Consider the following 23929-nt stretch of genomic DNA (forward strand, 5'->3'; position numbering starts at 1 on the left):
GAGCAATACGAAAAACTTTAAAATACTAGTAAATTTCTAAAATAAATGTCTCTTATTATTTCACATGCAACAACAAACTGTAAGTACTAATCTAGGGTAAGCATTTCTCATTCCTATTTATACTCATAAATTCTCAAAGAAATATAAAATGACTAATATGGTAGTTTTGAAAACCAAAGTATGGAACACTCTTGTTTGGAGGGGTCAAAATGCTACATTGACCATCACTGCTCAAAAGTGCTGATTTGTAAGCACTTTGGATGAGCAACACCTGCTGCTGGGTCACAGAAAAGGAATGTGAGGTCATTAAAACAATTCCTTTAACCCCACGCACCCCATCTCCTAGCCCCCAGCCCCTGAGCCAGGGATAGAGGAAATCTGAAGCCTGGTAACTCTGGATTCAATACAATAAGATTCCAAGGTACACAACTTCCTCCCAGGATTTCATTTACGGCTAAATTCTTGGCATTTTATTTTGCTCCTCCCCCATCTGTTGGAATGTCCACAGCTTTTTAAGCAGCCAATATCTAACCCAAGATATAGGCAAACGAATTAAAACAGTATTTTAAGGCAGTAGGGTTTTCTGTTTGTTTTATAATGTTCATTAACCTCAAAACACTCTAAAAAGTGTTCCCTTGCTTAGTAAGGAAGGCCAACAGTGACTTTGCTACTACATTTATTTAGCAGAAACCACCAGAGTTCTTAAAATTAAGGTTCAGAAAGCACCAATATTCCCTTTATTAAAGTAAAATGCATTCAGAATGAGAAAAAAAAACTCTTATGAGATCATTCTATCAGTTACATGTCACCTAGAAAGAATTAAATCAGCTATACTGCATATTTTTGTTAGAAAATATTTACCATTGGGTTTTTACCCTGAAATGTGTTCCAAAGTAATTTCTACACCTGGTTCTGCATGTCTCAGAGCTCCAGCATGTCCCCTTCCCCACTCTGCGTGAGAACACAGAGTGTTCAGTGTGTGTCTTTGCTCAGCAACCGAAGGAAGAGGTATGACTACATGGGTGTCCTGCCAAGGACAACTGGGCATTTAGATTTTATAGGTCCAACCTCATTAGACAGGACGCGTGTGTATGATGTCTGTAGGCACCTGCAAGGCAGAGCCTTTCACATCCGCTTACCTGCAGTACACCAGACAAGGTTCCTGTGCTCAAAGAGCTCATGCCCTGGGGGAGGACAGACAGGCAGGTCTCGCCATAATAAATAAAAGCTGGCCTGAGACAGGGTTCTTGTGAAGGTGTAAACAACGTGTAGAAGAAAAGGGAATAATTAGCTGCAGGTGTGATGGTGAGTAAGACCAAAGACTGCTTGTAAAAGCAGCTTACACTTAAAGGATGAGCCGAGGAGGCTGGAATTCCTAGCAAGTAAATGACATTTCCGGAGAAAGGCAATTGTCCAATGTATTCTTTGTGACCCACCACACTGTCTCCCCACCCGAAGCAGTGCACAGGAGAAGATGCAGACAGGGCTCCAGGGCAAGGAAAGGGCAGGAGCTATGAGATGTTCATGAGAGCACTTTGTACTATTATGGCAAAGACAACCAGATCCTTTCCAGAAATACAACTGGCATCAGTGTAGACAGTGAATGCAAGAGAGGAGAGGTTGCAAGCAGGAGTCAGATTTAAAGGGTAATGGGATTATCAGGGCAAGAGATGACACGAAAGTCTGCAAACAGAAGAAGGGGCTAAAGAGGCGATCCAAAGAGGAGGGAGCATTGGTAAATACCAATATAAGGGAGTTTTGTGCGGGCCTTGAGGACAGTTTCACAATTTCATGGTTATACGACCCTGCAGGGGACACTGAATACAGGAAAGGAAATAATATGAAATACCCTACCCTTGCAGCCCCTGAATTCAAAAATATTATTGCTGGTGATAAATAGCGTCTTAGGATTTTATAATATTTAATCCCCATAATTCATAAGAAAGTAATGTCAGTAAAATCAACAGTGAAAATATTACCTTTTTTGTGTATTTTTAAATATTTTGCTTCCTGGAAGGAGTGGTAGGTCTTTCCATGAGAGTTTTTAAAAGCACCAATTAACATTTTAATTCTTAAGTACAGGAAGTGAGGTCATTAATTTGGCATGGAATAGATAAAAAAAGAAGAATTTAAGAACATATTTGAGCATGACACTGTGAATAACAATGCTGGCCCAACCTCTACCTGTACAAAAGAAATCAGCCATGTAGATAAAGGAAATGCAGGCACATAAGGAAAACACTATTTGTCAACAAATAACAGAAAACTAAAACTTGCACATAAACAGGTAACAAGATAACCTGACAAATATTGTAGGATGGTAGGAAAAAAGTAACTGCATAGCTCTGAAAATACTTTCAAAGTTTAAATGTGCTGTGTCAATGAAAAGCATTATTATTTTGAGTAGTGGGATTGATACTCCAATACATACTCATGCATTTGTGTACCGTCTATTTACATATCCCTCATGGAGTTCCAGTATCATCTGGTTCTGTCCGTGTGGAAAAAATGATTCGAATTAGTAATACTCAGGAACTTTTCTTCCTGACTTTGAGTATGTTAACCTCGGCAAGGATCACTGTTAATGTTAGCTGCCTCCAGGAAAGGAAATGGTATTGGGGAAGAAAGGGAACTCTAAATGCTCACTCTCAATACTTCTCGATTATTCAACGTCTTCAGTGAGCAGTATTTATGTATTTCTTATATAATTTAAAATGTACTTTAAAAATAAAGTTTGTTCCTAAGAAACATCATCATAAATTGGCACTGAATCAAAAACCTACTGTACTTCATGCCTTAAAGAGAAGTAGAACTTGAATGCCTAAAAAAAAAAGATACCAGGTCGTTGAAAAAGGAAAAACAATTTTAACCTGTAAATGAATATTCACTGCAATTACCTCTAGGGGGAAAAGTATAAGTTTTTCTAAGTGAATTGTGAGTAATTAAGTAACAAGCAATTCCTTCAAAGCAAATAAAGGAGCAAAAATGTTCTTTAGAAATAACTATTTCAATAAAGAAGTTGAATTAGGGAATACTGACATCATCAACAATCTTGTAGTTAGGAAACAAAAAATAAATTAAAAATTTGTAATTTACATTCCAAATCTGTTACTGTAATAAAAGCAATCAAAAAAAAAAAAAACTAAATATCTAGACACAGGTGCTTAAAGTGAGATATTTTTAATGGAAATAAATGTGGCATATGCTCCAACTGGCCACTTTAAGTGCCTGGATTTGCTACATTAGTAACAACCCAGTAAAGCCTAAATCTGGATTACTATCACCACAGGACTCTATTTTGTGTTTTGGAGGAATGTTTATTCACTTTAATTTCCATATTAAAATATTGGCATGCATTCAGCTAACCCTAAAATAAATACACTATTAAGAGTCAAAGGAGACTAACCATTAGATTAATCTTCACCTGTAAATTTCCCAAACTACATTTCAGATTTAAATATGAAAACAAAGCAATGATCTTTGAATTTGATCAAAAAAGAACTGTGAAAAACTCATGAAAAAAGAGTAAGTATAATCCAAAAAGTCACAGCTACATGAGCTGTGTGGGAAATACTTAATCCAGCATTGCTCAACCTTGGCACTACTGACATCTGGGCCAGAAAATTCCTCCATTGTGGCGGTTTTCCTGTGCATTCGCTGTAACCTTGGCCTCTACCCACTAAGGTGCCAATAGCACCCTCCCTTCCCCACAGGTGTGACAACCAAAAATGTCTCCAAACATTAATAAATGTCCTTCTGGGAGGAAAATGACCCCTGGTTGAGAACCACTGACAATCGAATGCTTGGATCATAACCAAAAATTTTTAATTATGAATAAGGGTAATTTGGGTTTTTAAAGTTGGAAAGAATTGCAATTGAAGACAGACAAGGGGAAGTGGATCCATTCACAAAATTAAATGAGCCAAAAATACTGAACCACAAAAAAACACCCTCCTCTTCAAAATTAATGGTTTGTTCTAATGAGATCTCACTGTAAAACTGCAGCTTAAACCACTTCCTTCCACTACCACCACACACACACACACACACACACACACACACACACACACACACACACACACACACACACAGAGCTCTTGCCATCTTTATTCTCCTGGTCATGAACTGGAATTGCCCATTGACTCCTGTGTCAAAGAGCTTCCCTCAAAGTTCAGTGATCACCACACTCGCTGGTCTTTCTGGATCTCTTCACACTGATCTGTATAGTCTACCAGCTTCTACCACATGTTCTCTGATTTTGATTTTTAAAACATAATTTTCATAAATTTTGTCTCATATATATTCATAAATTTAATCTCATATATATTCTCTTGGGATCTAAATCCAACTATATATATATATATATGTAAAATCTTCAAATCCAAATATATAATATATACATATACACACACATATATATATCCCCAAATCTAAATCTCCTATTACTAACCTCATTTTATTCACTGAAAAATATTATTGAGTGCCTTCTCTGTGCCAGGCACTGTACGAGAAGTATACCCTGGGATACATCAGTGGAGGAAAAAAACCCACAAAAGACCAAGGTAAAAGGCACTGGGGGGGGGGCGGTAGGGAAGAGGGCGCGATTGGTTCATTCTTCATCCAGACCTTTTCTATTAGAAAACCAGGTGATTTGGAAACTTCCCTACTTCACTTCTCCATCTTCCTCACAGGTGAAATGTTAAAATTCTGACTATCCCATCTGACATGGACTTTGACCGCTTTCTCCTACATCCTCACATTTATCCTTTCCTCTGGAACTCTCCATCCAGTTGACCTCTACCAAGAAGCCTTTTTGCAAGGCCAAAGGAGATAAATGTGTTCCACAGCACATTAAAAGTATGTCTTTGGTTGGGATTTACACATGCCAACTTAAGTACGAAATAAAGTTTATTTATAAATGGGGCCAGAAAGAATGCAAAATACTCAAATAATAGTTAGTTACTGATAGTTACTATTTTACTCTGTAATAAACTTAAACTCCTAAACACCTTTAGATTTACCTCAAAAGTTCTGAGTTTGGGGGTAATTTCTTCAAGCAAATGCAGATCTTTGGAAACCTTGACCTTTAGTCTGTTCCACTTTCCTTGAACATCATCAAATTCTTGCTTATACAGTTCTTCTACATCTGGAGAAACATTTTTCTCCAAAGCCTTTGTTTCTTCTGCAAGTTTATGCAGTATAGGTTTTTGATTCTCTAGGATTTCATCAACGGCCTGGAAAACAGTTTTCAAGATTAAAAATACACACAATAATTTGTCTGTGCAGATGTAATAATACTGGCTATAAACAGTCAAAGTTACTTTTTTAAAAGAATCTGATCAAAAAAGAATTGTGAAAAACTCATGAAAAAAGAATAAGTGTAATCAAAAAAGTCACAGCTACATGAGTTGTGTATCGTTTAGACACAATGTATCCTCTGCACTAAAAACCAGCAGAACAACAGGCCCAGCGAGGGCCCAGTGTGCTGGGCTCCATGGTGGATCTGTTGCATCTGATGAAATAGTGCAGAGGCACATATCTTAAATGACCAGGGAAGCATTTTCATTCAATACAGTAAAAGAACAACACAATCGATTGTCTTCATTTCATTGAAGATACTTGATATGGTTGAGAATTTTAAGCTAGTCACAACAGAAGGAGAAAAGATGCTTTTATTCTATTAAAAATATTTAATAACTATCTTTTAGCTGAGGTCCTACATTATAGTGATTAACCTTCAAATTATAAGAAATATAAGAAATGTTTGACTAATTTTGACCAAAACTGATATATTTTTTAAATAGCTGAAAAAATATTTCAAAATATGTGATATGAGATATTAGAAATGAGCCTAAACTTCTTAGGTCTACAGGTCTTAGGACCTATAATATGTATTACCTTTTCTTCCTGCAGGGCCTTCTCCACCTTTACAAGATCATTCAAGACATTCAAAGACATCTGGGCCTTATTTTCGGAATCATTTAGCAGATCTGTCAGCGTTTTCAATGTTTCCAAATACACACGTCCAGGTCGGCTCTTCAGTTCTGTTTTTTGAAAAATACTTACTTTGAGAAAATAATGGCAGGAAACTAATATTGTTATACATACTGTTAATCTTCCTATTTAATAAGTGAATTCTAATACATAAGAAGTTAAACTCTGTAATTAAGATTAAAAAGGGTCTCTGTTAGAGACACAATAAATCACTGCATTGGCATTTCTGAGAGTCATATAGTGACTTCATTCCTGCGGATGTTGATGTTTGAAATATTAAGTAACCCACCATCATTTTTCTTCATTTCATCATGATGAAATGACTCTCTGCAGATGGTACTACAATGTTCCTTTTGTCTCATATAATCTCCTTTTCCCCAGTAGCTACACAAAGAGTAAAAGGAGACAAAGATCCCCTCAACCAGTCTTCCTCTAAGTTCAGGCGTGTAGACAAACTGCTACCCACAGAGGGGTGGACGTTACGCTGAACACCACAGCCAGGTCGCACAGGTACCCTGAGAAATAACGGCTGCACAAGGCAGCTGGAGTGATGTCTACTTCAGCCACTGATGTCAAATTTACAGACAAGCAACACTTGTGTGGAGAGGAAGCCAGCTCATTTGAAGCACAAAGAGGTGAAACCAAGTAGCAGCAAAAGTCACAACAGCCAAAGGGTGGAAACAACCCAAATGCCCATCTACAAATGAATGGACAAACAAAATATGGTGTATACATACAATGGAATACTACTCAGCCTTAAAAAGGAAGGAAATTCTGACACATGCAACCCACACAAAAGAACTTTGAGGATAAGTGAAAAAAGCCAGTCACAAAAAAACAAAAAATGTATGATCCCACTTAGGTGAGGTATACAGACTAGTCAAACTCATAGAAACAGAAAGTAGAATGGTGGTTGCCAGGGGCTGGAGGGAGGAAGGAATGAAGAGCTGCTGTTTAACGGGTACAGAGTTTCCGTTTTATAAGACAAAAAAGTTCTGGGGATGGGTTGTACAACGATATGAATATATTTTCCACTACTGAACTCTACACTTTAAAATGGTTAAAATGGTAAATTTTATGTTATGTATATTTTACCACAATTAAAAACAAAAAAAAATAAATAAATTTACCAATTGTTTTAAAGTTAAGAAACTGAACATTTAAACTGCCTTGTCAAAAATGAAAGCATATTTTGTAACAGCAAATTGAAAAGGAGGTACTCTCAAACGCTTCACAGTCTAAGTTAACTGAATTCAATAAACAAAGAGTATGGTGGCCAAATGCCTTTCCAGAAGAAAGGAAACATGATACATTTGCTTACCATGCACATACAGAGTCTTACAAGTCATTACATAACCTACGATTGCTGCAAGGAAGGGTATGGTTAAGTGTGTAGCTGTTTAGCATGTACTCCCCGTAATGTTACATAATACAGCACAATTCCTGACTTAAAAGCCAAGGAGAAAAAAATATAATATATGAGGGATGAGCTTTCAAAACCTTTAACAGTTAACTTTCCCAAACCAGGCTTATTTCAGACGTAAAAACTCTTGAAAATTTTTCAGACTTTGAAAGAGGAACACAATTTCTTTGAAAAGAGGAGATGGCATTGCTAAAACCTTAACCATTTTGAGCAAACAGAAGCAAGTGATCATTCTTTTTAGGCCTGCTAGTAATGATTATCAGCTGGCCTCCTTCAGTGAAAAGGAGAAACAACACCCCTAAAAAAACTCTTTAAAAATCATCATGTCCTATTAACCCAATTTTAACAGCACATGAAAGCTGTCTGCATTTTTACAAACAAGGGTGAATCTAGGAAATAGTCTGAGCGTACTTTAAGAACTGGAACAGGACCAGGCACAGAGGAAAACAGAGTGAGGCTGGTGCAAAACAAGCAAGTGTACTGAAGGTCTAAATACTGGGAGTAATTTTTAAGCTAAGGCAAACTGAGAAAGGAGATGGTGGACTTGTCTAATAAGAAAACGCAACAGAATGGGTCTACCGTTCTCGAGCTGTTGGTGACGCTCCTCTAAATCCTGTTGCACAGCTTGGTAACAGCCCACAAAGCTCTCAAAATCCCGCTGAACAAAATCTGGGGCAGAAGGCTGAGACTTCAGGGCTGAGCAGCTTGCACGCAGCATTTCAATTTTGGGGTGGTGGCTACGGAGGTCTGTTAATTCTTGCTATGAAGAGAAAATATGACCACATGATTCGCTGAAGATGAACATCCTCACAGAAAGTTAATCAGAGCAGAATTAACCTAAAGTTCATGACACAAGGAGCATCTTCTTTAAATACAGGACTGGACATAGAAATCTTTCACGTTCTGGATGGTTGTGTCTTTACCTGACAGGAATCCTTCAAGCTTGGCAAGGACTGCTGGGGAGACTCTGAAAAGGGCGTGTGTTTTACCCACTCCTCTTTTGTCTTTATGGTCTTTTCAAGCTCATCAAGGTGCTTAAAAAAAGCATTTATATCTTCCTGTAGCCGAATCTTTCTTGCTCGATCTTCCAAATGCTGGGATATATTCTTCCATTCTGATAATATCTTCTCCAGAACGTTTTTTATTTCTTCGGTAGGAAGACCTTCTACGCAGACATGAAAAATAAGCAGACACTTCATAAATTATTACAAAAGTTGTTTTGGATTTGTTACAAACATTCTAACCTATTCAAAATAATGAGGCAACGTCATACATAATGATCACTCCCCTAAGTCCCTTTTAACACAACAACATTGTAATGATGCACTTAAAAATAACTATGTTTAATTCCTTGATAAAAACGGGAGAGGGGGAGCTTAAAATAGCAGGTCAGGAGGGGGATGGCCAACACAAAAAGCACATCAGTCGAGTGTCAGCCACTGCCTTTTCTACAGAACATGTGTCTCCATCCTTGGCAACCTACTGTTCTACTAGTTTCCAGTCTGAGCACGAGAAATAAAATGAACTGTCTGGACTTGTCTGGGGCTCTGACGTCAGAAGGTAGACCCTCTGTCATCAAGAAAAACAGCTTGGCTAGAAAAAGGAGGAGGCAGCTTGAGACTTGTGATCAAACCACAGGTCATAGGAATTGCAAAACGAATGGCTGGAACTCCTAGTGCTGGGAGCAATCTGGTGACTGCAGGAATACTACACCAGTAGCCAGGCCCACGAAGAATCAGCAAGCCTACTGGGAATGCTACGCACAGACCAGTAAATGCCAAAAGATCAATGCAGTGCTAAGATTATCTACTTTAGAAACACATCAGGAAACAAAATGCCATTATGTTTATTGCTGTCATCTCATAATTTTGTCTCATATTTTTGAGAGGCAGAGAATGTTCATAGAAATAAGTTACATATAATAATAGGTTTTATCATAGTCCTTCTCTTAATATAAAATACCATTGAATCATTGAAAATTACTATGAAAAGGTATGGGAAATCTACAAAGGAATCGATGTCCTGAGGAAAGCATGCACGTTGAAAAAATGGGTTTAACATCTTTATTATTGGAGCAGAAGCAATAAAACTTTGTAAATATATGTAATCGAAATCCAGGGTAACGAGAGCTCTAAAGGGAAAAAAAAGGCATGTAAAACAAAAGGTCACTTAGGATCCACAGATGATGCAAATTTTGAAAATTTCTGTAACACACCATATCCACTGAAAATTAGAAATGCAAACGTGACATTACATAATCTGAATATATCACCCATGTCAATTGCTGAAGTAAACTGTCCACCATCACACAAGTAATAGAATATTACACCTAGACAAAACATTCACACCACAGTCCAAGTTCAATTATCCCTGTTAATGGAGGTCATAAACTAACTAAATAACCACTTTCCTTTTTTTTTTAATTAACTAATTTATTTATTTATTTATTTTTGGCTGCGTTGGGTCTTTGCTGCTGCGCATGGGCTTTCTCTAGTTGTGGCGGGCGGGGGCTACTCTTCGCTGCGGTGCGCGGGCTTCTCATTGCGGTGGCTTCTCTTGTTGCACAGCACGGGCTCTAGACGTGTGGGCTTCGGTAGTTGTGGCACGTGGTTCAGTAGTTGGGGTGCACGGGCTCTAGAGCACAGGCTCAGTAGTTGCGGCGCCCGGGCTTAGTTGCTCCGCAGCCTGTGGGATCTTCCCGGACCAGGGCTCAAACCCGTGTCCCCTGCATTGGCAGGCAGATTCTTAACCACTGCACCACCAGGGAAGTCCTAAATTACCACTTTTCTGACAATCTGAGCAATGGAGATCTAGGCTGTGCGCCTGCCAGGTCATTTCTATTTTAAGTGGGCAAAGGAATAGTGTCAGCCACTTCATTTTCATGTCAGGACAATTTATGATTAACACGAAAGAAAATTAAGCTGGCAAATAAAATTTTGAGATGGAAAATTATCACCACTAATCCAGAAAATCGGTAAGAGGTACTCATTTCAGGTACTAGGGAAGCTGAAGAAACTTCTTCCATAGTTTTTTTTTAATTCACTGACAATATTTCAGTATCCATTTACCCTTTCAAACCGATTCTCAAAATTTAAATCTCCCTCCTCTAAGCTTGATATAGTTTGGACCAGTGTCAAGTAATAAATAAAGCACAATTTACATCTTAAAAAAGGAAAACTGTATATGGTCTTTTAAAATAATTGTTTTATTCCCAGAGATCCAAAGTTGTAGCTTTTTCTGTTTCTACAGGACATCCAACTCTTAGATGACTAATCAAAAGCCAAAATCAATATCCCATCCTTTTATTAATTTTCTAGAAGGGATAACGTATAACATATTCCTGTCACTCTCACTTGACTTTAGCTTTTCAATCTATCACTATTAAAATCAAGGGAAATGTTTACAAAACATAGGATCATCATCAAATTCCATAGGCTTATATGTTGATATACTGGGAATTCTTTTTGGAGGGAGGTGGTAAAAGAAAATTTTACTTCGGCAGCATTGGGGAAATGGAGTTACATTAAGGTAAATTCATTGAGATTATTTGAATTTTTTTTTTTTTTTTTTTTGCGGTACGCAGGCCTCTCACTGTTGTGGCCTCTCCCGTTGCGGAGCAAAGGCTCCGGACGCGCAGGCTCAGCGGCCATGGCTCACGGGCCCAGCTGCTCCGCGGCATGTGGGATCTTCCCGGACAGGGGCACGAACCCGTGTCCCCTGCATCGGCAGGTGGACTCTCAACCACTGCACCACCAGGGAAGCCCGATAAGGTGTTATTTATATTTGAAATTTTTACCTGCATTAAAGAACTTTTTTTCCCCCACAGACCCAGTGGCTCAGGGGAATGTAAAGATTAATATTTTTGCCAAGCAGTTTTACATATGATTCTTTTTCTCGCCTTGCTTTGAAAGGCTTTTCTTATAAACCCTATTCCTTACTCCAACAATAAGTGCTTTGGAGGTCTGCTGAAACTCTCCTTGACAAAAGCCACAGACACCCACGGCAGAATTAGGAATATTAGTTTGACGAGAATCTTCTAAAATGTAGCTTTTAATCTTTATATTTTTTGACTTTTTATTATAGAAAATGGAAATATATACAAATAAATAGAACAGTAGAATGAACGCCCTGTACCAATTACCCAGCTTCAGTAATTAATGACATTCTACCATTCTTGAATTATCTATATACCCCTACTCACTCCTCACCCATTTAATCATTATTATTATTTTCACATTTCTTAAAGTAAAATTTACTTACATTGAAATACATGAACTGTGCTGTTCTGAGAAACCTACACACACTTATCAATACACAGAATATTTCCACCTCTCCAGAAAGTTTCCTGGAGTCCCTAATGGATCAATCACCCTCCTCCAACCCAGAAAACCACATTTTAAAAAAAGCTTGGATTATTTTTCCCTCTGCCTTTTGAAAAATATGTTGATTTATTTTGTATATATACTGAGGTCACACACACATACATACACGAAAGTATGTATATGCCCAGTATATGTTCATTTATTTAGAAATTATGGAAATGTACCACTGTCATAGATCAATGTACCACTGTCATAGATCATTTGTACAGCTTAATTTCTTCCTTCCTTCCTCCCTCTCTCCCTCCCACCCTTTCTTCCCTTCCTCCTTCTTTCCTTCCAAACAGAATAGTATTTTCATTCAAACTCCACCCTAGCTACTAGGTGTCTTACTACTGGGTGTGGACACCCCATTTGGAGATTACTTTTTCAAGTATTTATTTGAAGGGACCTAGAGACAGAGCGAGAATATAATTTCCCTTGAGATACTTCAATAATTACAATAAATTATGTTAGTTACAATCATAGATTCTTCACTTCTACATCGACACTGTAGCTTGGAAACCAGACTTTATCTGGGTGATGTGGGGTAATTTCATGAGTCTATGAACTGAATTAAATTCATGTCTGTGTCAGCTTTTAGTGGGTGTGGCAGAATCAGAGTGCAGAGATTCATTTATTTAAAAAAATCTGTTATTAAAAATTTTTAGGATGGGGTGGAAAGCTTAGAATTTGGGACACTGGTCTGAATAGGGTCTGTATGTTCAGTTTAATTTTCTCATTTTTGGGGAGTGTCTGCCTTTTGTTAATGAGAGTAAAAGTGGTTTTTAACATTTCCCACTGTCATTCCACTTTATCCATTATTCTAATTTTACAGTACTGTATTTTACTTCTCTACATGTGGTTAGCAGTAATCCTACTGCTGCTTTAAAACCAGAAATGTTGAACCGAAATGAAAGCACAACTGGGTGATTCTCCCGGCCTTTCCTTCTTTTCAATACATTTGAAATAAATCCTAGGCCATGGATAATTAATGTAGAAGAAGTTTCTTTACAGAGTGTAATTTGCCCAGAGTCTGCTTATGTAAGGATGCAGATATATGATTCAGTTCAGTTAGAAAAGCACATCAAATTCTTCAGTAAAACAGATGTTTGGATAATTACATCACTGGTTTTCTCAAACTAGTTTCATCAAAAAATTCCAGCACGGTGAAGTCTGGTAGGACCTTTCTACCTAATGCATGTGAATTAAGTTCTGTGACTTCTCTTGTAGCACAGAAATGTTTATAAAAAATGAAATTATCTGTTTTCATTTGACTTTCACGACTGCTGTACCAAACCTGGTTTCCTTGGTTTAGCTTATTTTGTTCCTAAAGATCATCAGCTACTATAACAGAGTAATGGGTCACTTGGATGATGTAGCTTTAAGAATTGACTCCCACATGTCTGGCAAAGTATTGATATAAAAAAAAAAAAAAATCAAGGTTCTCACCTTTTCCCATTTGCTCCAAAAGGATTTGTCCGGTTTGGTTTAATTCATCGAGTCTGGAACTTCTTTCCATCTGTTCCTTTTCTAATCCCTGAAAATAAAGTCCCAATATAAGAATAGTACAGACTTTCTTCTCAATATAGTATTAATGCTTACTGAAGTTTTTATATTTAATGTCCCTCCCACACTCTCTTAGGTGGGAGTTACAGTCAAAGTTTACCTAAGAAAATACCAAGATAAAGCTATGCCATTTCAAGCTACCCTCCAGAACGCTAGAGATGATTAAATTTCAAAAGGTAAATTCAAACAAACAATATAAAATTTTGGTTTCCTTAAAAATGCTCTACATCAAAACAAAAATCTTTAAAAGTCTTTACTGAATTTGTTACAATACCGCCCCTGTTTTATGTTTTGGTTTTTTGGCCGCAAGGCATGTGGGATCTTAGCTCCCTGACCAGGGATCGAACCCACACCTTCTGCATTGGAAGGCGAAGTCCTAACCACTGGACTGCCAGGGAAGTCCCTGGTTTCTTTTATAAGAGAAAAAATTTTACACTACATACATGAGTTCCTATCAGGAGGAGGTAATTAAAATTAGTATTTTAGATCCAGAATATTTATTCACATACGTGGCCTCAGTATACTCCACACCATAAAAATAACAGTTTGACTGAAATGAACTGAATGCACTATGAAGACAGAGATCACCAAACAAAAATAAATTAATTAATACGAAAGACAGAAATAATTTAAGCCCAATATCATTTGTTGGTGTTACACTAAGCATAGGGTCTAACACAAACTTCAACTACCAGCATAATTCATACATAAATTTTTAACAATAACAATATGCTTTAGGACCCAAAGCAAAGTATTTTATCCTTTATATTCAAAGAATGGCTCTTAATTTTAATATTTATGTCTCTAAGATTTTATATTCTCAATGTCCCTATATCTGAGAGACAGGGGAAGACAAGATCTTCCAGAATTAGTTAGAAAGGGCTGAGCAAAACCATGGACACACATACACACACATGTGTTGTATACACAGTCACTATTTGAAATTTCTGCATTTGATAATTATCTAGCCACTCAAATAGTGTCCAAAATAGCACAATCAAAGCATCCAGGCAACCCATATTACTTCAACCAGACAACCTAGAGAAGAATCCCACTTCTAGGGTCTACGAATGTAAGCACTATCAAATAAATTTAACTCTCCTATTTTGATCCACACAAACCTTAATGTGACCAAGTAAAACAACCATTTTTATAGTCAAAGATCAAGAAAGAACAAGAGATTCTACGACACACCACTAATCTTTGTTAAACTAACTATCAATGTAAAAAGTCACTGTCAAACTGGAGAAAAATTATTACCTGCTTTATACAAACTGATTTTTGGCTACTTTTTTTATGATGGTGGTCGATTAGACTAGGGATTCTCCACCCAGGTATTGCATCAGTTGGAACAAGTTATTCTTTCACTAAAATAAAATTAAGTTCATACTTCCCAAATTTGCAAGAAAAATTAGCAATTAAAGCAATGGTTAAATTTTCTTTATTGTACATTTTTCTCAGATCTTTGGCATCTACTACTTCTTGTCTAAAACAACAAAATAAATGAACTTATAAATAAAGGTAAAACACAGCAACTGCCAATCATGCCTTCCATAAACATACACAATTGTTACTTTTATCCCCTCAAATATTATAGTAACAATTTCTGGAAGTAAAATTGTTCCTAGATCACAGGATGGAATTTAATTTATCAGTGTTTTGTGGGACTTGTTCCATAAAGATCACTGTAGCTTCCAAATTCTCTGCCACTTTACTGTCTTTGAGAATTGGGTTGTTGAATGATCATTAATATCATCTACCAGTCTTTCAGAAGCATATGAAATGATGGAACATAGTCCTCATGCCTGGCTCTCTTGATCCCCTGTGCAGGGGGCTCTGATAACAGTGCTTCCACATTCCCCCTGTCCACAGTCATCATGGTCTCCTTCCATAAGCCAAGAACTTTATAGAGTGCTGAAAATACAGGTTTCAAGGGAAAATCGTCCACACTTTCTAAGCAGTGGCAGCAGGCATATAAACAAATAATGACATAAATGCAATAAGGGCTTTCACAGAGGTATGGCCAAAGCAATATGGAATCTGCCTAATGAGGCTAAAGGAGGCTTTCTGAAGTAGGAGGCATTTCAGCCACACAGCAAAGGCTTAATAAAGGGCTATTCGGAGCCCGGAAAGCCACACCTGGGGAAGGCAGGATATTGAGAAAAGCGTAGGAGTCAGAAGGGCTGGAGCTCTGACGAGTGAATGAGAGGGCTGAGTTTCTGCTTAGAGGTAAGGAAGAGAGCTGTCTGGAAGTGCCTTGTAAGGGCACTGTGGCCTTTACATTTTATCCCCACAGCAATGGCAAGTCATTAATTAATTGCAAGCGCTGGAGCTGTATAATCAAATTTGTATCTTAGAACTCATCAAGAGTGAGATGATATTATTAGTAACAATAACATTAAATAATAACAGTAATTTCATAAATGTGTGTTTTAATGAGAATTATTTTAATAGTTCACTGTTAAGTAAAATGTTGGCTGATGGTTTGAACTGGACATCTTAAAGCTATGTTAAGAAGATGTACTACTGTTGAGATGATCATCTTTTAAAATTTATTTGATTTGAATTTAAACCTGCTAATGCTGTATATTAATAGATTTTCTAATTTTAGACTATTTGTGGATTCCTATAAAAAACATACTGTTTGGTTATAAGTAAACGATTGCCTTTTCCTATATTATTGAGTTCTAGTTGCTAGCATTTTAAGTTTAAAACAATATCCTTTTTAAATGACATGTAAAAAGGGAAGGTAAACAGTGGCAAATGCTGCAAAGAAAGGAAGTCTGATGTGAATAGAAATCTATCCTTTGGATTTTGAAAGCAGTCGTCAATGGTGACCCCTAAATGAGAACAGTTACAGTGGAATGATAAGGCAAACATCAGTCTCAGCTTCTCACCCAAACATTCAAAGTCAGCCAGGGTCTGGTCCTAAACCACCTCTCCAGCCTTAACTCTCTGCTGCTTTTACACATACGCCTAGCACAAAGCAAAACGAATTACTTGTTCCAAGCATCACAACACGCTTGCCCCCCTCTGAGCCTCTACTCATGGGCGCCACCTGCCTGGTGTGCCCTTTTGACCAGCTCCAAGCCCCCTCCTTCAGTGTCACTTTGCCTTCTGAACTTCACCAGTGTATAGAGAAAGCTGCAAGCCTGGCCTCCTCTCAATTCCCTCAGTACCTACCACCTTCTAACTCACATCATTGATATCTACACATATGTCTTATTTTTAAACATTCTCCAAACTCTTTATAAACGCCATTGCTGATGTAGATGGTGATACGGACTTGCTCTAGGTGCCTAAATAATTCATGCGAGTATGTACAGAGACTTAATGAACCCCAAAGACATAAATCACTGCAATCTCCTGTTGCAATTTACAGTAACACACATGCGGTACAAAGTAGCAGAGCTACAATCCCATACATTTTATAGTGTTTATTTGTTTTAAATACGTCTCTCCTCTAAAAAGAATGTTTATAGAAGAAATCTTGGGATTTGAAACAGTTTCTTGCATTCAGAAGGCAAAACATTTTCAGCATAAACACATGTACTATTAGGTACCAGATTAAGATAGATCTAATGAAGCTAAAATTAGTAATGACAACTGGATCACCTTAGCAAGTGTCCCTTCCTGCACATCTCAATTAACCGGTTAAGGAAGGAGAAAAAAAAACTTCTCCTCGACGGATGACGGGAAGATGGCAGAAGAGTAAGACGCGGAGATCACCTTCCTCCCCACAGATACACCAGAAATACATCTACACGTGTAACAACTCCTACAGAACACCGACTGAACGCTGGCAGAAGACCTCAGACCACCCAAAAGGCAAGAAACCCCCCACGTACCTGGGTAGGGCAAAAGAAAAATAGAAAGAACAGCCACAAAAGGATAGGGACGGGTCCTGCACCAGTGGGAGGGAGCTGTGAAGGAGGAAAGGCTTCCACACACTAGGAAGCCCCTTCGCAGGCGGAGACTGCGGGTGGCGGAGGCGGGGAGCTTCGGAGCCGCGGAGGAGAGCGCAGCAACAGGCGTGCGGAGGGCAAAGCGGAGAGTTTCCCGCACAGAGGATCAGTGCCGACCGGCACTCACCAGTCCGAGAGGCTTTTCTGCTCACCCGCCGGGGCGGGCGGGGCTGGGAGCTGAGGTTCGGGCTTCGGTCGGAGCGCAGGGAGAGGACTGGGGTTGGCGGCGTGAACACAGCCTGCAGGGGGTTAGTGCACCACGGCTGGCCGGAAGGGAGTCCGGGGAAAAGTCTGGACCTGCCGAAAAGGCAAGAGGCTTTTTCTTCCCTCTTTTTTTCCTGGTGCGCAAGGAGAGGGGATTAAGAGCGCCGCTTAAAGGAGCTCCAGAGACAGGCGCGAGCGCGGCTAAAAGCGCGGACCCCAGAGACGGGCATGAGACGCTAAGGCTGCTGCTGCCACAAAGAAGCCTGTGTGCGAGCACAGGTCACTCACCACACTGCCCCTCCCGGGAGGCTGTGCAGCCCGCCACTGCCAGGGTCCCGGGATCCAGGGACAACTTCCCCGGGAGAACGCACGGCGCGCCTCAGGCTGGTGCCACGTCATGCCGACCTCTGCCGCCGCAGGATCGCCCCGACTCCTTGCCCCTCCCTCCCCCCCGGCCTGAGTGAGCCAGAGCCCTCGAATCAGCGGCTCCTTTAACCCTGTCCTGTCTGAGAGAAGAACAGACGCCTTTGGCAGAGGCGGGGCCAAATCCAAAGCTGAGCCCCCGGGGAAGCTGTGAGAACAAAGAAGAGAAAGGGAAATCCCTCCTAGCAGCCTCAGAAGCAGCGGATTAAAGCTCTACAATCAACTTGATGTACCTGTATTTGTGGAATACATGAATAGACAACGAATTATCCCAAACTGAGGAAGTAGACTTTTGAGAGCAAGGTTTATGATTTTTTCCCCTTTTCCTCTTTTTGTGAGTGTGTATGTGTATGCTTCTGTGTGAGATTTTGTCCGTATAGCTTTGCTTCCACCATTTGTCCTAGGGTTCTATCCGTCCGTTTTTTTTTTGTTGGTTTTTTCTTTTAAAAAAAAATTTTTTTTCTTAATAATTATTTTTTATTTTAATAACTATTTTATTTTATCTTACTTTATTTTATTCTATCTTCTTTCCTTCTTTCTTTCTTTCCTTCCTTTCCTCCTTCCTTCCTTCCTCCCTCCCTCCCACCCTCCCTCCATTCTTTCTTTCTTTCTTTTCTACTTCTTCTCCCTTTTATTCTGAGCCGTGTGGATGAAAGGCTCTTGGTGCTACAGCCAGAAGTCAGTGCTGTGCCTCTGAGGTGGGAAAACCAACTTCGGGACACTGGTCCACAAGAGACCTCCCAGCTCCACATAATACCAAACGGAGAAAATCTCCTACAGATCTCCATTTCAACACCAGCACCCAGCTTCACTCAACGACCAGCAAGCTACAGTGTTGGACACCCTATGCCAAACAACTAGCAATACAGGAACACAACCCCACCCATTAGCAGAGAGGCTACCTAAAATCATAATAAGTCCACAGATACCCAAAAACACACCACCAGACGTGGACCTGCCCACCAGAAAGACAAGATCCAGCCTCATCCACCAGAAAACAGGCACTAGTCCCCTCCACCAGGAAGCCTACACAACCCACTGAAACAACTTCAGCCACTGTGGACAGACACCAAAAACAATGGGAACTACAAACCTGCAGCCTGCAAAAAGGAGACCCCAAACACAGTAAGATAAGCAAAATGAGAAGACAGAAAAACACACAGCAGATGAAGGAGCAAGATAAAAACCCACCAGACCTAACAAATGAAGAGGAAATAGGCAGTCTACCTGAAAAAGAATTCAGAATAATGATAGTAAAGATGATCCAAAATCTTGGAAATAGAATAGACAAAATGCAAGAAACATTTAACAAGGACCTAGAAGAACTAAAGATGAAACAAGCAACGATGAACAACACAATAAATGAAATTAAAAATACTCTAGATGGGATCAATGGCAGAATAACTGAGGCAGAAGAACGGATAAGTGACCTGGAAGATAAAATAGTGGAAATAACTACTGCAGAGCAGAGTAAAGAAAAAAGAATGAAAAGAACTGAGGACAGTCTCAGAGACCTCTGGGACAACATTAAACGCACACAACATTCGAATTATACTGGTTCCAGAAGAAGAAGAGAAAAAGAAAGGGACTGAGAAAATATTTGAAGAGATTATAGTTGAAAACTTCCCTAATATGGGAAAGGAGATAGTCAATCAAGTCCAGGAAGCACAGAGAATCCCATACAGGATAAATCCAAGGAGAAATACGCCAAAACACATATTAATCAAACTGTCAAAAATGAAATACAAAGAAAACATATTAAAAGCAGCAAGGGAAAAACAACAAATAACACACAAGGGAATCCCCATTAGGTTAACAGCTGATCTTTCAGCACAAACTCTGCAAGCCAGAAGGGACTGGCAAGACATATTTAAAGTGATGAAGGAGAAAAACCTGCAACCAAGATTACTCTACCAAGCAAGGATCTCATTCAGATTTGACGGAGAAATTAAAACCTTTACAGAGAAGCAAAAGCTGAGAAAGTTCAGCACCACCAAACCAGCTTTACATCAATGCTAAAGGAACTTCTCTAGGCAAGAAACACAAGAGAAGGAAAGGCCTACAATAACAAACCCAAAACAATTAAGAAAATGGGAATAGGAACATACATATCAATAATTACCTTAAATGTAAATGGACTAAGTGCTCCCACCAAAAGACACAGATTGGCTGAATGGATACAAAAAAAAGACCCATATATATGCTGTCTACAAGAGACCCACTTCAGACCTAGAGACACATACAGACTAAAAGTGAGGGGATGGAAAAGGATATTCCATGCAAATGGAAACCAAAAGAAAGCTGGAGTAGCAATTCTCATATCAGACAAAATAGACTTTAAAATAAAGACTATTAGAAGAGACAAAGAAGGACACTACATAATGATCAAGGGATTGATCCAAGAAGAAGATATAACAATTGTAAATATTTATGCACCCAACATAGGAGCACCTCAATACATAAGGCAAATACTAACAGCCATAAAAGGGGAAATCGACAGTAACACAATCATAGTAGGGGACTTTAACACCCCACTTTCACCAATGGACAGATCATCCAAAATGAAAATACATAAGGAAACACAAGCTTTAAATGATACATTAAACAAGATGGACTTAATTGATATTTATAGGACACTCCACCCCAAAACAACAGAATACACATTTTTCTCAAGTGTTGATGGAACATTCTCCAGGATAGATCATGTCTTGGGTCACAAATCAAGCCTTGGTAAATTTAAGAAAATCGAAATTGTATCAAGTATCTTTTCCGACCACAACGCTATGAGACTAGATATCAATTACAGGAAAAGATCTGTAAAAAATACAAACACATGGAGGCTAAACAATACACTACTTAATAACGAAGTGATCACTGAAGAAATCAAAGAGGAAATTAAAAAATACCTAGAAACAAATGACAATGGAGACACGACGACCCAAAACCAATGGGATGCAGAAAAAGCAGTTCAAAGAGGGAAGTTTATAGCAATACAATCCTACCTTAAGAAACAGGAAACATCTCGAATAAACAACCTAACCTTGCACCTAAAGCAATTAGAGAAAGAAGAACAAAAAAACCCCAAAGTTAGCAGAAGGAAAGAAATCATAAAAATCAGATCAGAAATAAATGAAAAAGAAATGAAGGAAATGATAGCAAACATCAATAAAACTAAAACGTGGTTCTTTGAGAAGATAAACAAAATTGATAAACCATTAGCCAGACTCATCAAGAAAAAAGGGAGAAGACTCAAATCAATAGAATTAGAAATGAAATAGGAGAAGTAACAACTGACACTGCAGAAATACAAAAGATCATGAGAGATTACTACAAGCAACTCTATGCCAATAAAATAGACAACCTGGAAGAAATGGACAAATTCTTAGAAATGCACAACTTCCCAAGACTGAATCAGGAAGAAATAGAAAATATGAACAGACCAATCACAAGCAATGAAATTGAAACTGTGATTAAAAATCTTCCAACAAACAAAAGCCCAGGACCAGATGGCTTCACAGGCGACTTCTATCAAACATTTAGAGAAGAGCTAACACCTATCCTTCTCAAACTCTTCCAAAATATAGCAGAGGGAGGAACACTCCCAAACTCATTCTACGAGGCCACCATCACCTTGATACCAAAACCAGACAAGGATGTCACAAAGAAAGAAAACTACAGGCCAATATCACTGATGAACATAGATGCAAAAATCCTCAACAAAATACTAGCAAACAGAATCCAACAGCACATTAAAAGGATCATCCACCATGATCAAGTGGGGTTTATTCCAGTAATGCAAGGATTCTTCAATATACGCAAATCAATCAATGTGATACACCATATTAACAAATTGAAGGAGAAAAACTATATGATCATCTCAATAGGTGCAGAGAAAGCTTTTGACAAAATTCAACACCCATTTATGATAAAAACCCTGCAGAAAGTAGGCATAGAGGGAACTTTCCTCAACATAATAAAGGCCATATATGACAAACCCACAGCCAACGTCGTCCTCAATGGTGAAAAACCAAAAGCATTTCCACTAAGATCAGGAACAAGACAAGGTTGCCCACTCTCACCACTCTTATTCAACATAGTTTTGGAAGTTTTAGCCACAGCAATCAGAGAAGAAAAGGAAATAAAAGGAATCCAAATCGGAAAAGAAAAAGTAAAGCTGTCACTGTTTGCAGATGACATGATACTATACGTAGAGAATCCTAAAGATGCTACCAGAAAACTACTAGAGCTAATCAATGAATTTAGTAAAGTAGCAGGATACAAAATTAATGCACAGAAATCTCTGGCATTCCTATACACTAATGATGAAACATCTGAAAGTGAAATCAAGAAAACACTGCCATTTACCATTGCAACAAAAAGAATAACTAGGAATAAACCTACTTAAGGAGACAAAAGACCTGTATGCAGAAAATTATAAGACACTGATGAAAGAAATTAAAGATGATACAAACAGATGGAGAGGTATACAATGTTCTTGTATTGGAAGAATCAACATTATGAAAATGACTCTACTACCCAAAGCAATCTACAGATTCAGTGCAATCCCTATCAAACAACCACTGGCATTTTTCACAGAACTAGAACAAAAAATTTCACAATTTGTATGGAAACACAAAAGACCCCGAATAGCCAAAGCAATCTTGAGAATGAAAAACGGAGCTGGAGGAATCAGGCTCCCTGACTTCAGACTATACTACAAAGCTACAGTAATCAAGACAGTATGGTACTGGCACAAAAACAGAAATATAGATCAATGCAACAGGATAGAAAGCCCAGAGATAAACCCATGTACATATGGTCACCGTATCTTTGATAAAGGAGGCAGGAATGTACAATGGAGAAAGGACAGCCTCTTCAGTAAGTGGTGCTGGGAAAACTGCACAGGCACATGTAAAAGTATGAGATTAGATCACTCCCTAACACCACACACAAAAATAAGCTCAAAATGGATTAAAGACCTAAATGTAAGGCCAGAAACTATCAAACTCTTAGGGGAAAACATAGGCAGAACACTCTACGACATAAATCACAGCAAGATACTTTTTGACCCACCTCCTAGAGAAATGGAAATAAAAACAAAAACAAATGGGACCTAATGAAACTTCAAAGCTTTTGGACAGCAAAGGAAACCATAAACAAGACCAAAAGTCAACCCTCAGAATGGGAGAAAATATTTGCAAATGAAGCAACTGACAAAGGATTAATCTCCAAAATTTATAAGCAGTTCACGCAGCTCAATAACAAAAAAACAAACAACCCAATCCAAAAATGGGCAGAAGATCTAAATAGACATTTCTCCAAAGAAGATATACAGACTGCCAACAAACACATGAAAGAATGCTCAACATCACTAATCATTAGAGAAATTCAAATCAAAACTACAATGAGATATCATCTCACACCAGTCAGAATGGCCATCATCAAAAAATCTAGAAACAATAAATGCTGGAGAGGGTGTGGAGAAAAGGGAACACTCTTGCACTGTTGGTGGGAATGTGAATTGGTACAGCCACTATGGAGAACAGTATGGAGGTTCCTTAAAAAACTACAAATAGAACAACCATATGACCCAGCAATCCCACTACTGGGCATATACCCTGAGAAAACCATCATTCAAAAAGAGTCATGTACCAAAATGTTCATTGCAGCTCTATGTACAATAGCCCGGAGATGGAAACAACCTAAGTGTCCATCATCGGATGAATGGATAAAGAAGATGTGGCACATATATACAATGGAATATTACTCAGCCATCAAAAGAAAGGAAATTGAGCTATTTGTAATGAGGTGGATAGACCTAGAGTCTGTCATACAGAGTGAAGTAAGGCAGAAAGAGAAAGACAAATACTGTATGCTAACACATACATATGGAATTTAAGAATAAAAAAATGTAATGAAGAACCTAGGGGTAAGACAGCAATATAGACACAGACCTACTAGAGAATGGACTTGAGGATATGGTGAGGGGGAAG

The 23929-nt window shown here is 38.5% G+C and overlaps 1 protein-coding gene across 8 annotated transcripts in view; it reads right to left on the minus strand.

Annotated features, from left to right (window-relative positions):
• UTRN (utrophin) overlaps positions 1-23929 on the minus strand; it is a 1623662-nt gene that overhangs the window by 1458111 nt on the left and 141622 nt on the right. For all 8 annotated transcript variants that reach the window (XR_007470554.1, XM_049695369.1, XM_049695368.1 and 5 more), the window contains 5 exons: positions 13228-13315; positions 8341-8582; positions 7997-8177; positions 5899-6044; positions 5022-5234 (listed from right to left, as the gene is read on the minus strand). Coding sequence is in view for 7 of the 8 variants with exons in the window: in XM_049695369.1 (XP_049551326.1) it covers positions 5022-5234; positions 5899-6044; positions 7997-8177; positions 8341-8582; positions 13228-13315 (870 nt within the window). In the remaining variant the exon portion in view is untranslated. The remainder of the gene's footprint in view (positions 1-5021; positions 5235-5898; positions 6045-7996; positions 8178-8340; positions 8583-13227; positions 13316-23929) is intronic.

This window comes from Orcinus orca, chromosome 12, assembly GCF_937001465.1.
Source record: "Orcinus orca chromosome 12, mOrcOrc1.1, whole genome shotgun sequence".
Classification (NCBI taxonomy): domain Eukaryota; kingdom Metazoa; phylum Chordata; class Mammalia; order Artiodactyla; family Delphinidae; genus Orcinus; species Orcinus orca.